The sequence below is a fragment of the Apteryx mantelli genome, chromosome Z (genome assembly GCF_036417845.1).
Source record: "Apteryx mantelli isolate bAptMan1 chromosome Z, bAptMan1.hap1, whole genome shotgun sequence".
Taxonomy (NCBI): Eukaryota; Metazoa; Chordata; class Aves; order Apterygiformes; family Apterygidae; genus Apteryx; species Apteryx mantelli.
In genome coordinates, this window is record NC_090020.1 from 38,250,692 (window position 1) to 38,265,715 (window position 15,024).

The 15,024-nt window shown below is 36.9% G+C and overlaps 1 protein-coding gene across 1 annotated transcript in view; it reads left to right on the forward strand.

Moving 5' to 3' along the window:
• The window catches only part of FBN2 (fibrillin 2), a 182,681-nt gene that overhangs the window by 37,161 nt on the left and 130,496 nt on the right, over positions 1–15,024 (forward strand). The window contains exons 6-7 of the mRNA XM_067315389.1: positions 3,289–3,486; positions 12,246–12,371. Of these exons, the coding sequence (XP_067171490.1) occupies positions 3,289–3,486; positions 12,246–12,371 (324 nt within the window). The remainder of the gene's footprint in view (positions 1–3,288; positions 3,487–12,245; positions 12,372–15,024) is intronic.

Sequence of the window (15,024 nt, forward strand, 5' to 3'; positions counted from 1 at the left end):
AGTAGTCCCCCAGGAACAGATCCATGCATATATACTGATGCAGAATACCACTTGAGCTGTAGGACAGGGCTCGGTGTCCCCATGAAGATCTTAATGGATCCTGAGATCATGGTGCCTTGCACAACTGGAAGCCTTACTTCTCTTTTGATAGTGTTTATATTTTTTTGTAGGACCCTTAGTGTTGCTAATGACTCATAAATGGTCTTTTAAGGTTTTCTCATGCACATCCCTTTTGTCTTTTTCACCCTCATGTTTTTGAGAATCTTACTGATGAGGAGTCTAAAATCAGCCCGAAATTTCAGGAAAGAATTCAACCTTTACTGATCTGGCTGCAATCACAACTTGCGCAAAAATGCTGCAGTACGCAAGTTACGGACAGTTTTCAATACGTAGAGTAGACTAAGGACTTTTCCAGAATCTGTGCACTATTTTTACTTCAGTCATTAATGAAAAACTGAAATAAGTGAAGTCTTTTCAATCATTTGTATTATTGTAACATTAGCAGCGTATGTAACTTATTTGACATTAGAATGGGAATCTGTTCATTGAACAGTTAGTAGTAAAAGCTTTTTCCGTGCATATGAAGATCTTTTTTTTTTTCAGTGTGACACAGAGAATATTTTTACAGATAATAGTAAGTAATAAATTATCATACAACTATTTGTGAGAGGGTGCAATACTGCTTTCTAAGGATGAAATACTGTTGTCACTGAATTCAATAGCCAGATTCCAATTTGCTTTTACTGGGGTCAGGATTTAATTCCATCTCTTTCAGTTCTTAAAATCTGAACAGTTATGTTTTTCTTCTGGTAGCAGTCTGACTACTGCTGATGATTTGCAGGTCAAATGCTATGTATCACTTATTTCCCTCAATCTTTGTGACACCTGAGTAAACTTTATATGAAAGAAGTATACAGTCATAATTTATGATGGAGTTTCTTCCTAACCCTTACCCCTTAACTAAAATCCAGACGAGATTACTGTGAGCTCATGGAATTTAAACCTTTTATGGATGGAATTTTTTTTTTTTGGTTATTTCAAATATTTGTCATTCTTATATGAGGCTATAGCATGATGACATCACTGTCTTCTGCTATCAGTTGTCAAGATCTATATTGTATGCTAAAAGTTTAGCTGTCTCTGATTTGGCAAGGCCCTTGGAGATGGTTAACCCAAGACCACTGTGAAGCTGCTTGTGTTCCAGTATCTTGGAGGAAAGATCATTGAAACCTTTTTTAATGTACAGGACTTCCTTTTTAAACTGCATATGTTTTACCAAAGGAACTGTTTCAGTGACCTGACAAGCACGGGAGAAACTCAGAGGTGTAACCCTGAAGATTGTTTGCTAATGAAAATCTAGAAAGATTAAAATACACCATCTTTACAAAGCTTTTTAAAACTCTTAATCTCCTTTTTTTTCCTGTAGATACTTACATGCATGCTTAACATTATGTAATGAAAACAGTCCTGTTGCAGTTAATTCACAATGTGTATAAATAACTGTGTGCAAAAGTCTTTCCAGGACTGCTATCTGAATGAACCTCATTAAAAATAGGGAGCAGAACACTTACTTCTCTTTGAGTTAATTTTAATTTTAAGAGTGTTATCTCTTAGTGCAAAGAAAATTCAAAGTTGTTGCAAGTGGGCAAATAGTAAAATTGTAAGATAGTGGTAAAAATATTGTGCTGTGAGGAGTCTGCCACTTGCTAAATTACAGTTCTGGCTCCAATATAGCTCATGACAATTTTATCCATGGCAATTTGGGATGATACTATTTGTGATGAATTTTTTGGAAAGTATAAATCACAAAACAGTGTTTTTCATGATATCCATTATGTATTGGAATTGATATATATTGCATAAAATTACTGTAAATAATTATTTTTAAATGTGGAACCAACCTTGAAATTTGGACTATACTGAAGCAGATGGAAATTTTGCCCTTGACTGCAGAACATACAAAATTTCACTGCAGGAGGCTTAATTGAGCTGAAGTGGAGCTCTCTTGAAGGGAACTATTGATGACCTGCAACAATTACCTTAAATAGCTTCTTGCCACATGAAATATTCCGGTTTCAAAATGATCCGAATTCAGACCCTCTTCACAGATGTGGAAGTTAATAAGAGGTCTCATTGGAAAGACAATTTTCTCCCTTTCTAAATGTGTCAAAGCTCTTATTTTTGCTTTTCAGGATAAAAGTATCAGATTATTGAAAGCATGTATTGTCCCATTTATCAGTTAAGTCAGTTGTGAGCCCAACTGCACACTCACAAAAGGACAGAAGACAGCATGTGAACCACCGCTTAGCATTGGAATCTGTTTTCAGTAGTAAAAAAGGGAAAATAGGAAAGGACAACAGGGAGAGCAGCCATAACCCCACTGTTATGCCTTCTTTCACATGACTGGGTCTGAGTGGAAGCTTTGCACTTTCTTTCTTCTTTTTTCCCTCCTGAAGTTTCCATAAGGATATGAAATCTGGCTCAGAGAAGCCATCTGTTTCTCATTTGTTCCTAGAGAATTTCAGCTAATTGTTGTCTCCTGTTTGTGTTGCCTCCTAAGGTCAAAATCTCCCTCTCTTCATACAGGCTGAACTTCGATGAATTAACCATTTCCAGGAGTTTAGTTTTTCTTTTATTTATATATATATATATATATATATATAGTATAGGTTGTATACTGTATTCAGTACATTCAATACAGCTTGAATAAGCTGTATTATTTCATGTTATTCCTCTTTGAAAATAAGTGATACACCAATTAGTCCTCTCTAAGTAGTATTAATTTTTCACTAAGCATTCCTGCAGGAATGTTGATTCTGTGGCAGTTTTTGGCACGGACCTGATTAATGTGAAGGGAACAAACATGTGGCTTCAGTGGTCTGGAGTTCCCTCTCATGAATTGCCTTAAATTTGCGTAGAAACAAGTAACTCCAGTTCCCTGCCCTGGTTTACTTAATCTGCCTTTTTTTTTCTTTTACTCTTTCAGTAATGGATTTTTTCTGCGTATACTGTCACTGCACAGATCAGTTTTGGGGTCCAGCTGCCTTTCACTACGTGCATCTATCAGAAAGAAATAAACTGAAAGACTATGGTACCCTTGCAAAAATGGTTACTTTCAGGTGTCATGGCTGGAAGGTGTCATGCTGTTTCTGTAAGCAGTAACATAACTTGCATTTCCAAGTCCTCTTGGTATTTTCTTAATACTGATACATACTGGATTAAAAATGGAGTCATCCTGTAGTTACTGGTGTAGTGACTCGTACTACAGCGATCTTTCCTCTTTTCCAGATTACAGAACAGGCCCATGTTTCACCCAAGTTAACAACCAAATGTGTCAGGGCCAGCTAACTGGAATTGTTTGCACGAAAACTCTCTGTTGTGCAACCATTGGACGTGCATGGGGTCACCCCTGTGAAATGTGCCCTGCTCAGCCTCAGCCATGCCGTCGTGGTTTCATCCCGAATATTCGTACTGGAGCATGTCAAGGTAAGCCTTCTGGTTTAAGGTGTGCATACGTGTTGTGTTGCTGATACACATCTTGAAAGCCTCATGTCCACTTAAAATGAAATCACCGTTTTCCTTGTGTGCATTCTGTATTTAACTTTTCATAAAATTGTGATGCGTCCAAATTTTAGCTAGCGTACATACAGAATAAATCTGAAGTGCCTAGAAAAAATGAATGCCACTCAAGAAGTCATAAATACAGAGCATGAAAGGAGAGAATGTCCGTTGAGCATAGCCATCAGCTAGTGCAGTAGAGCACCAGTTAGACAACTGGGTTGTGTTGCTCTAGCCCTTAACTAAGGAAAGAACTATGTACTTGACTGTAAGGAGAAATTTGCTATTTCTTGTTACTGAGTAATGTTCCTTGTGAAGGGCATTGGTGCTTATTATGTAGAATTTTTTTAATCGCAGAGTTTTGGTAAGGCACTCAGTGAACCTTCTGTTGGATACTCTGTTTGGATTATTTAAATGGGGCTAGAAAAATGAATGAAATTGGAAGGGCTGCAGTTTTCTGTGTTCGAATTCTTAAAATGTAGCTTGAGAAGAGGGAAAACCTTCTTGCCTTGTTCATCGTCTCCTGCTATGCTGGTAAGAGACTTGCTGCTCCTCCCTTGTGTTGTTACTCCAATATGGCTATCCAGAAAAACAGGTATCCATTCTGCTGTTGCTGTTTGGCTAAATTTTAGAACAGACTGCATAAAGAATGCAATAACAAAGGACAGCAGAAATTCCAAAGGAGAGCGTACTACTTTTCTCGTTACGGATTGGGGCACCAGGTCACTTCACGGGCTCTATTGCCTTAGAACCTCCTCTACGAGCAATAGAAACCAAGCGGGCAAAAACGCTAGAATGCATTTGCATTTTCTATAACTTGGCCCTACGATGCCGTCGGCAGTCAGTTTCTTCACTGAGTTCTCAGACACTTTTCATGAGACATCCATCAACAGTGCAGAGTAAGTTTAGTATTAGGGCTGAAACCAGACATTGGAAATCAACACGGTTCTTTGAGTTCCGATTATAATCAGTATAAAGATACAAATAAATAAAGAGGACCAGATCATTTCTGGTGGTTAACTTTGGAATAAATTAATGGAAATTTCAAATCATTTGGGGGGATGGGGGTTTTTGTTTGTTTTTCACAGAATCACACAGAATAGTTGGGTTTGGAAGAGACCTCTGGAGTTTCTGTTTTTTAATTTGACAAAGCATATATACACTGCTCTGTCTCTGTGTATCAGTAGCTTACACCTTCCAAAATCTGTTTGAGGAAGCACATCCAGGTTATTGCAGACATTATATGCATAAGCAGATCTCTGTAATATAGCAGAGATAGTGTAATGCAAGGGAAGTAATGAAGCTGACTAGAATGATTTGCTCTAAATATTTTTAATATTTATTATCTCATACAGCTGTGGAGAACTTTTTATTCAGATTCCATATTTACAAAATAGTAAAAAGCATGCAATATCAGGGTTTGCGTGTATGTGTGTATAACCAAGGATTTCTATTACATAATTCAAAAAAACATCCTGATTCAGGCACATTTTGTAACTCATAGTGGTACAACAGATTTCAGGAGAGCTGATCTTTTACTGCTTCAAGAGAGGATAAGTAACTTCCTTCTTTTCTTGCCTTTGTTTCCTCACTGCCTCTCTTTCAGTGTTTTATTTTTTTCCTAGTGTATTGCAGCATTACTCTTAATGCTGCTTTCCCCTACATCACATCATAGTTCAGTGGCTTAAAATTGCACAAATTGAACAAAATCAGCTGTTTTGTCTGGAATTCTACTTCAGGGCTCCTGCTTAGGAGTTTCTGGTAAGAGTTCTGTACTTATTTGAGTTGAAAAATGGAGAGAAAATCAGGATGGTGAAGATTTTTAATTCTTCCAAATTAAAACTAGAAAAAAAAATCTGTTTTGATTCTTCCTTCAGTTTTCACTCACACAGTGTTATAGTTGACCTGAAACTACAATTGAAGCTACTAGTTCCATTTCAGTTCTACAGAATTTCTTCAATATTATTTTAACAAAGGCACCTATTTTATTTAAAATACTTAAGATTAGCTTAAAACAACCATAAATCCTTTCAGTTTTCCTCATTTCAGATGTTTGCTTTCCTTTTTCTCTGACTGTACTGCTTTAAGCATCCAAATTGTACTAGGGAGGAAAAACGCACTTTTCCATATATGTCAGAAATAGGCTTCTGTCTGCTATTAACAACCTATGCCTTACTGTTCATCTTGAAATGATTCATATGTTTCAAGCGTTCTTTTCCTAACACTTTTATAAATAGGAACAGCGTATTGAAGGAATGGGATGTTGGCTACAGTGTCACAATTAAGCTCCTTTGGCTGGTGAAAACATTGGCCAGATATAATGAACTCTTAACACTTCCGGGCCAAACTGTGCCTGGCATAGCTTCTGGCACTTCATTGCAATTACATGAGAGATCAAAAGAGCTGCATAGCATCCATGCCCTCAAGAATGTTTTTAATACTGTCTTCTTTTTCTGCCAGCTTATTGTGTGTAGCAAATATTTTTAAGTTATGCAGTTGACATCATTGCTGAATTCCACTGGGAAGCATAAAAACAGTGTGGTAGTCTCCTTTGTGTTGTGGATGAACAAAAGAAGTTTGAACAGCCATTATTTTTACTACATTTTGGCATATTACTACTATCTAGGAAGATTTCATTGTATTGAAGTCAGCAGGAGTTAGCGTGTGATGTTACAAGATGATGATATGGCACGAACAGATGAATAAAAGTTAAATCTTCTGGAGGAAAGAGGGAGGAAGAGTTTCTTTGTTCCAAGAAACTGTTACTTTTACTTCCAACAGTCAAGACAGTCTCTTGGAAGCTCGGAGTACCTGTGATTCCCACTGACATAAATTCTTTAGTGTTTTCAGGTTGATAGTATGTTACATGCTCTGTCCTGAGTTGTCAGAGCACTCTAGCGGAGGTAGCGCTTGACACTGTAGAGGCTGTTTACCTTTCCAAACTCCTTGTTAGGATGTATAGTCTGTAGAAATAAGCTGAAAGATTTAGCTGCCGTTAGGTATGAGAATTTAAAGAGAGTCAATAACAGCAGTGTTGTTCACAGTGGGTCCTACAAAGTACAAGCCACAACAGCTGGGTGAAGTAGAGCCTTGAGGGAGTTAAAGGATATGCTGAAGAGCCAAACTGGGCCTGAGGCACTTGCTACCTTATGGCAAGGAAATGTCAGAAAGGCAAGCAAAGAGATTAACCTGAGTAGAAGGAGAAACGGGGGTAGATCTGTGACTGGTGCGTAGACAGAGCTTCAGTAACGTTAACAGGTGAGGTTACACGGAGATAAACTGTGAAGAAAAGAAAGAGGTCAAGAATGTAACTCTGGGGAATGTTACAAAAATGCTTACAAATGTGGAGTATCAGCAATTCAGGAAACAGTGGTTCCCAAATGTGAAAACTACTATCTGAGGAGGCTTCATTTAGTGAGACAGAAAAGTCAGAAGAGAGTGGTACTAATTAATTTCTCTAAGCACTGTAGAAACAAATACAGGGACCTGGCTAATGTCATCAGTACATCAGCAGAATGAAAGGCACTGACAAAACATCAGATTTACAGAGACTTCTGTTCAAGGACCACAAAAAACCTCAGCATTCAGTAAAACCGTCGCTTTGATGCACACTGATTAGACCAGACCTGTTCAGTACGTAGTTTGACTGTACGTTTCCTGGCGTATTTGAAGTGGATGCTCACATCAGCACAGAGCCGAGTTTGGGAGTCGATATGAACAAGCTGAAAATAATAGATCTTGCAAGCCTTATTATTGGGGAAAAGAGCGTAATTTCAGTATCCATAAAATAGCAGAGGTTTGAAAAGGTTTAACTACGGATTATGAAGTTTCTCCTATTTGCAGAATGTGTATGTTGAAGGTTGCTATCCTGGTGTGTTTTATGTGGTCCTTTTAGCAGGAAAATAGTTGAAAAGGTGGATGATAAACCAGTTTCCCTTTCTTTGTAGCCAGTTCATTTAATTTCTAGCTTACCCATACATAATAAATCATGATGTGAAACTTCCCAAATTAATGTTTTTTTCTGAATTAATGTTGTTTGCTGAGTACTGTGCTTGTATAGAACGTTATTATTGTTATTTTGCTATTACCCCAAACAAGTAACAAATCAAAGAAGCAAAACCAAACAAAATTCCACTTTTCTTTTCAACAGTTTCTATTCATCCATTGCTTAAAAAACAGGATTTGTAACTGTTCAGCCATCCCTCTTCCCATGAATTAAGGCAAGAGGAACTTAAGTGTTCCACTTTAAAATGCTTTATTGCCATTGCTGCATGGCTGTAGGAGTAGCGTAATGGCAAAATCCTGTGCGGGACATTTTCTCAGTTCCTCCCTGCATTCCTCAACAGTCCATTTCTCAGCTACACCCTTTCCCTTCAGACAGTTAATTTTTTGCACTAAGGAGAGAAAAATAGTCCACAGCTGAATATCTTTTGAAAATATGAAGGTGGTTCTTCCTGTTAGCATTGCTGACACTGTTAAGAAAATAAAGCCATTACAGGAGATAATATCCCCAAAACTCTGTACTATAGTAAGAATAGCAGTGCACTGGATGCTATAGGCACTGAAATAGGCTGGACAGAAGTGAGAAGACAGGTAAAATTTCAAATTCGTAATGCAGAGCAGTAGATGGTAATTCTCAGCTAGCGTAGTGTTTGGAATTAATATGCCTAATTTAGTGACAGTATTGACAGTTATATCTAGAATGCCATCCTGCTGTCATGAAAATCAATATTACAATAGAAGAATATCAAGTAAGCATATTATTTCTGTGGTAAGTTTATGTTTGTGATATTTCTCTCCTCTAGGATGTAGAGGAAGAAGCAACAGTTTTACGCTGTTTTGATGACCATTTTGATTTTGAGTTCCCATGTGCTGCCAAATCCGGTGCAGAAAAGCTTTCCATACATATTTATAGGTAGAATTCAAGAAAACATTGGTATTGGGGTTGTTATTATTATTTTAAATAAAATATGCTATCTCCTCTAAATTTGGGTATAAAACCTGACAGAATTTGTTTTTCCTGAGCTTTTTTGTTCTTCATAGTTTTCTGAGAAACTGTCCACTCACTCAGAAAGGGAAGCTGAATTTGGCTGTGCTTTCAAGGGTACATGTTTAAAGTTAGCTGTGCAAATCCTGCAGGCAGTTACCATTTACTGAGAAAACTCTTTGCAAAAGCAAAGAACCTTTTTTCACTTGCCAGATAATATCAAGACCATGAACACATGGAAACATTCTACCTAATCTGTAGCATATTGAACCTCTTGGTGTACAGAACTGTATCTATAAAGAGTTATTCATCTAATTTTGTGCTTATGGCAAAAAGTTTGTTTTAATTTGGCTGGGATTTAAAAGTGTGAGTAAATGGGTAATTAATAATTCTAAAACTGCTGCATGGCTAAGCCTGGCTGTCAAAGATGTAAAACAGTAAATAAAAAAAAGTTTGATTTCAAATTTGTTGTCTTTCCAGGCAAATTATTTTTGTGTCTTAAAATGACATTTAGGAAGCAATTCATAAAACATGCATTTTTAAGAAAATGTTTTGTCATTTCTAGATTTTCTCAATTCCAAAAGGCTAGGTATGTTGCAACAAACTCAGATCAACATGGGAAGGCATTGTGCTTGTTGTTATATTTATTTTGTAAGCTAACATTGTGTTTGAATATATTAATTCCCTTTACATTTAAATAGGACTTATAAAAATTTTCTGTTTAAGTTAAAATATAAGCCCCTGCAAACTAAGGCTGATTTTAGCACAGAAGAGCAAGATGGCTCGTGTAATTCAAGGATTTGCAAGATCTCACCTTATATAGTGAGGCCATTTGTGTTTTCTTCACTGGAAAAGCAATGCACTGTGTTGTTGCATCAGTGTGATTGGCATTTCAGACTTCAGCAGAGCTTGGTATTTATTTGTTCTTTTAAAACCGTAGGATTTTAAATAGCAAGAAGTGAATGAAATCATTAAATGTTAAAAATTTGTTAACTTCAAGGCTTCACTGACACCTTTTCTGTTTCTGGAAATATTCATTTCCTGCTGTTACTCCAATTAATTTATTATTATTTGATATCTTTGACTTACGGAACAGTGAAAGATAAAAGTGTGAGAATCTGACAGATCCTTCTTTGTTGAAGTAAAGGCTGCAAGTGAACTCGGATATTGCTGTTTTGGGTAGTTGCTGCTATTGGCACCATCAATAAGTTATTTTTAACCACTGATCTGCTGACACAGTTGGCTTAATTTAAATAAGCATTAATAAATGACACAATGCACAAGCATGCTGCATATCTTGAATGTGTTTTGATGGCCAAGGGTCAAAAGACAAAAACATCGTGTTAGCTGTACGCAGAAGGAAGCTACTGGGTGGGCTGGGTGTGATTAAATGATGAAACTCATCTTCTATCTAGATATTGCTACATCATGTCCAAATTCAGTAAAGTACTTCAGAGGGGAAAAGTTTGCTTTCCAAGTAAATTAGATCACACCAAGCACTAGTTATTTAAAGGAAAAATGGTTCCAGAAAGTTTATGCCTCCAATAAAGTCCTTAATTCATTCACATCTAACTGATGCATTTGGACACTGTGCTGTGCTAACTAAATCAGCACAGCTTCAGGAACAAAATGTGAGCATTTCCAGCAAATGTACTTAAAAATAAGTCCAGCAATTAAAAAAAAAAATGTTGCCTTCTTCCTTGCTATAAGAAATTAAGTCTGCTTAAATGAGAAAGCTGGTGACCAGGCAAGAATATATTGTATGATTCATCTATAGTACAAACACCAGGATTAGCAAGGCTGAGGAAATGCTAACGTCTACTAGCACAGGTGGATTTTCAGTGTCTTTAAGAGCTTCAGATCATGAATATCCCTCTGGAAAGAGTACTGTGATCTACTATTAATACATTGCCCTACCCCATCTGTATCTTTATTTTTCGTACTTTCGCAGTGGCAAAGAGCTGGCTGTGGTAGGGAAAAGGGTAGACAAAACAAACATGAAAGCAAAGAGGAAAAGGATGCTTTCTTCTGCATTTTACATAATGCTTTACCAGCTACTTCATTTAATAGTGCAGGCAAGCTAACAGGAAAACTGACTGAAAATGAAAAACAGGATAACAGCTAAAATTGTTCATTCATTTGGTACCTAAAGGCTTTAAATGCACATGTAAAACATCAGAAAAAATGATGAAAAATATTTTTCCTAAATGCTTTTAAAGTATAATAATCCTAAATAGGTTTCTTAATCAAAATAGAGGAAGGCATGAAATAAAAGTGTATCTTTTAAAAAGGCAGTGTATTGCTTTAACATTATAATTGCAATTCCATATTTAATTGTAATCTGAGAAGAGAAAATGATAGCAAATTGACCTCAACACAGAAGGAATTGTTTGGAAGCTCTGTGACCTCTTTTTCTATAACTCATAAAGGACTTTCTCTTTATTTCTGTTTCATACTGTGGACAACTAGCAGAAGCTGTTGATTTTTACCTCTTCTGTGAAAGGGTGAACTGTTTGACAAGAAAAATTACTAAAAATCTTTCTCACAAAAGAGCTTCTGCAGTTTTTGGAACAAAACTTCCAAGCCTCCATTCCCCTATGAGTATTTAAAAGCATGTTAAATTTTGTTGTGAAGGAATTACTACAGATGTTTAGTTCTGAGCCCTCTGATAGCTATAGATTAACTAAACTTTTAAAAGAGTAGTAGGTAGGGCTATTGAGAAACTAAATATCCAGGTATAAATAAATTATGTATGTATGTATGTATGTATATGAAAGCTATGTTAGTCTGAAGCCTGTTCTCCCTTTCTTTTTGTACAGAGAGTTTCACTGTCTGCTTTAGCACTTGTTATTTCACAGAGTACTCTTAGATGCTCTGTATTATTTTAACTGCCCATTAGCACTTATATATTGAGTCATGTGATAGTTTTGTGTAAAAACCTACAGAAATACAGGATGTTTTATGTATAAACAAATGAGAGTGGGGAGAAAACACAATTTGAAGTGGAAATAGCACATATTAAAATACAACCGGAAATTACTGAAAGTAAGCTGTAAAGCAAGAATCACAAATATATTTTCTAAGAGCATTTAATGAAAGTCCATTGAAAGTCCAGCCTGAAAAATATCTGTGAAATTCTAGTCCTTCCTATTACTTCAGTAAATACAGTCTATGCAGATTGTTTGCAGTACAACTTATCCTGTTTGAATAGCACATATTTTCTATTGACTTCAGTAGTTTGATTTTTGTCCAGAAAGAATATCCTGCAAGAATTATCACATATAGTTAAGGTGGGTATTAGGGTAGTCCATATGTATGGATAGAGGTGCTTTCAAAATAAGAATCTGCATATGTTGATGACCATACATAAGGAACAACCTGAGGGCAAAGGATACCAAGAGTAAGCAGTATAAATTTGACTTAAATGAACTTCTTAAATCTTTAAAACCATGTAAGTCGTAAGTCAGTACATGAAAAATTTAGAGCTTATTTGAAATGGAATAATACATGTATGAAGGATGAAGTCATATTAATGCTGTTATTGCCATATCATATGGTGGTGGTGAATTGGAGAAATGTGCTGGGGCTTGTTCTGGTTATTTTTAAGAATAATTTCAAAGATACAGATGCTTATCTATCAAAAGAGCTGTGATGAGATTTTGTATTTTATGTCAAATAATCTTCTTTTTTGTCTTTGTAGATGTTGATGAATGCCAAGCAATCCCAGGAGTCTGCCAAGGAGGAAATTGTGTTAATACAGTTGGTTCTTATGAGTGCAAGTGTCCTGCTGGTCACAGACAGAATGAAGCAACTCAGAAATGTGATGGTAAGTGAACATCATTAGAGCACTTATACAGAATATGATCAAGTAAAGCATCACTCAGTAGTATTTTAGAGTCATCATTAAAGCTCTTTGGTTATGAAAGAAAAAATTCTACACAGTTGCAATGTCTGATCTGGATAGCCATAACAACAATGTTCTGTGCTTTGTGTTTCTTCGTGTTCATCATCTGTTTCTATTTTGTTGTTCATACTTTGCATTAGAGATTTTTCTATCTGACTTGTCAGAGTGGGTAAAGACAATGTTTATCCTGTTTCTAAATTTAAAAGTATAGATAAAGTGAATCTGCAAACAGCATATTACAGTAACTGGGCTGTTAGGATTTTATTTTTTCAAAAATGTCCAAAATATTCTAATATGGATAGATATTGTCAGCCTACTGACCACAGTATGAAAAGCAAACATGGCTGATTTGGTAACAGGTTTAAGAAACTACTGCTATGTACAATTTGTGTTGAAGAAGAGCTTGGGTAAATAAAAAGTACCTAGCAAATGTCCTTTTTTGAGATACAAGCAAGGGTTTGTGCTTTATTTTACAGATCAAATCGAGACTGAAACACTACAAATAGGGCAGGTTTATTCAGTAAATATATTGGTTTAACTAACAGCAGAAATCCTGTGTAGTTTAAAGCAATGTAACAGAAAAATGGTGAGTTCTTGTGGTTTTGATGAAGACTTCACTGTTTATAATTTGAGCTGTTCATCTGAGAGATACTGCTGTAGTATGCATAGGTTAGATATTTATGGCTAAGAAATTAACAAGAATTATGTATTACCTTTTGATGTACATCTTTGTTTCATGATTTGAGTCAACTTGCCATACCTTCAAAAGAAACTAGAACTGTGGAAGCTTATCCAAGCCAATCAGTGAAGATCCTTCATATTTAAATTACATAGGTAAGAAGACTGCTTGTTCAGGGCTTTGGCTTGTGGGTAGGCAGCAATTTAAATATGCTACCAAATTGTATTATACTTGGATTCAGTTTCAAACAAACATGTGGTTTGTAGCTTATTTCTGAAGTTGCCTCAGAGTTTTCTTTAGTTTTGCCTACAATGCAGACTTTGTTATGTTTTAGGGGAAGCATGTGCACGTCCTCTTCTAAAAACTCGTCAAGAAACTGTTCACAAAAAACAGAGCTGCTGTCGTAGAAGTAGAGCTGTGAACGCTTTTCTTATCATGGTTGAGGAGGAACAGAAGCAGCTTGTGTGCGTGCCTGTGCGTGGGCACGTATATTTGGGCAGGAGTGTGCTGATAGATGTCAAGCATATGCACAAAGGTTGAGGGCACTGCAACCAGGGTACACAGGGTGCAAGAGGGATGCAACAGGGTACGTGCAGGTCCATTTGAACCATTTTAGAAGTCAGGGAATACCAGGAGACTTTCTGAGACTCTGGGAGAATCTCTCCTACCTTGAAGACCTGTGTAGAGCAGTAGAACAATATGACCCCATCTCCATAACTTTTTGTACAGCCTAGGGAGAAACCAGAAGGTACCAAGTAGGAGGAGGAATCCTCCAAAAGAAGATGCCTAAAATGGGAAGCTGTAATTAGACCCACTTCCATTGGTAGAATTAGATCCAAGATATTTTACCAACCTGGTGCTAAATGACAACCTGTAAGGAAAAGGGCTAAACATAGACTGGACAGCACATCTTAGAAAAATCTTTCATTTTTCTGTGGCAGACAGAATGGGAATGGAATGATAGGTAAGATGTAATGGGATTTTTCTTGCCAGGGAACAGAACAGGAATAAGTACCTGGGTAGGATACAAGAGATTTGTAGGCCCTCCCTGAGGCATCAGCATACAGGAAGGAGAACTGTATTTAAAGAAAAAGGAGGAGGAAAGGGGACTTTATTTTCCCCTCACGATCCCTTCTTTGGTATTGTGTGTGCTGGGAAAAGCAGAAAGAAGGTAACTGAGACAGTCTCAGCTGCTGTTGCTGGTTCCAGAAAAGAACATGATGCTTATGAGCCTGTGACTCTTGACTTGGTTTCTTTCTCCTCTCCATCTATGTGGAAAGAAGTCAAAGGACCAAGCATCCCTTTCCATCCTTCTCTAACTGCTAAAACCTCAGCTGGTGGTTAGTTGCCTGCACCTGGGTTACTGGCTCTTTAAATTCACAACTTCCTTTTTGTTTCCTTGTTGTGGGGTAGTGGCAGGGGTAGCAGCTGCCATTTCTGTGTCTGCATATCACTTGCCATCCATGAGATGTTTAACTCTAGGAGAACTGGTGAAGCTTGCAGGGTAGAAAATAGAGAAGCCCTGAACTGTGATTACCACTCTTATGTGGTAATTGGAAGCCAGGTGAGGGGAAAGGATAAGAACCACTGCTTTTGAGAAACTGTTGCCTGCTGTTCAGCTGCAGGGTCTCTTCAGTGCCATCAGTTGGTAGATGCTCCTGTTTCATGTGGTCAGGGCAGGGTTGATATTTTATATCAACACATGGAAGAACTCTGTCAAGGCTGGAGCTGAGGTAGAGCAACTTGTCATGGCAAATTCTCCTTCTTTTCAAGGTGGATTGTCAAAAGTTTCCCAATATTTTTCTTTTAAGTCAATGTTCTCATTGCTCAGGATGTTGTAGAACGTATTTAGAGGAAACATTAGTAATAGCTGAATCAGAACACAAAGTAGTAATA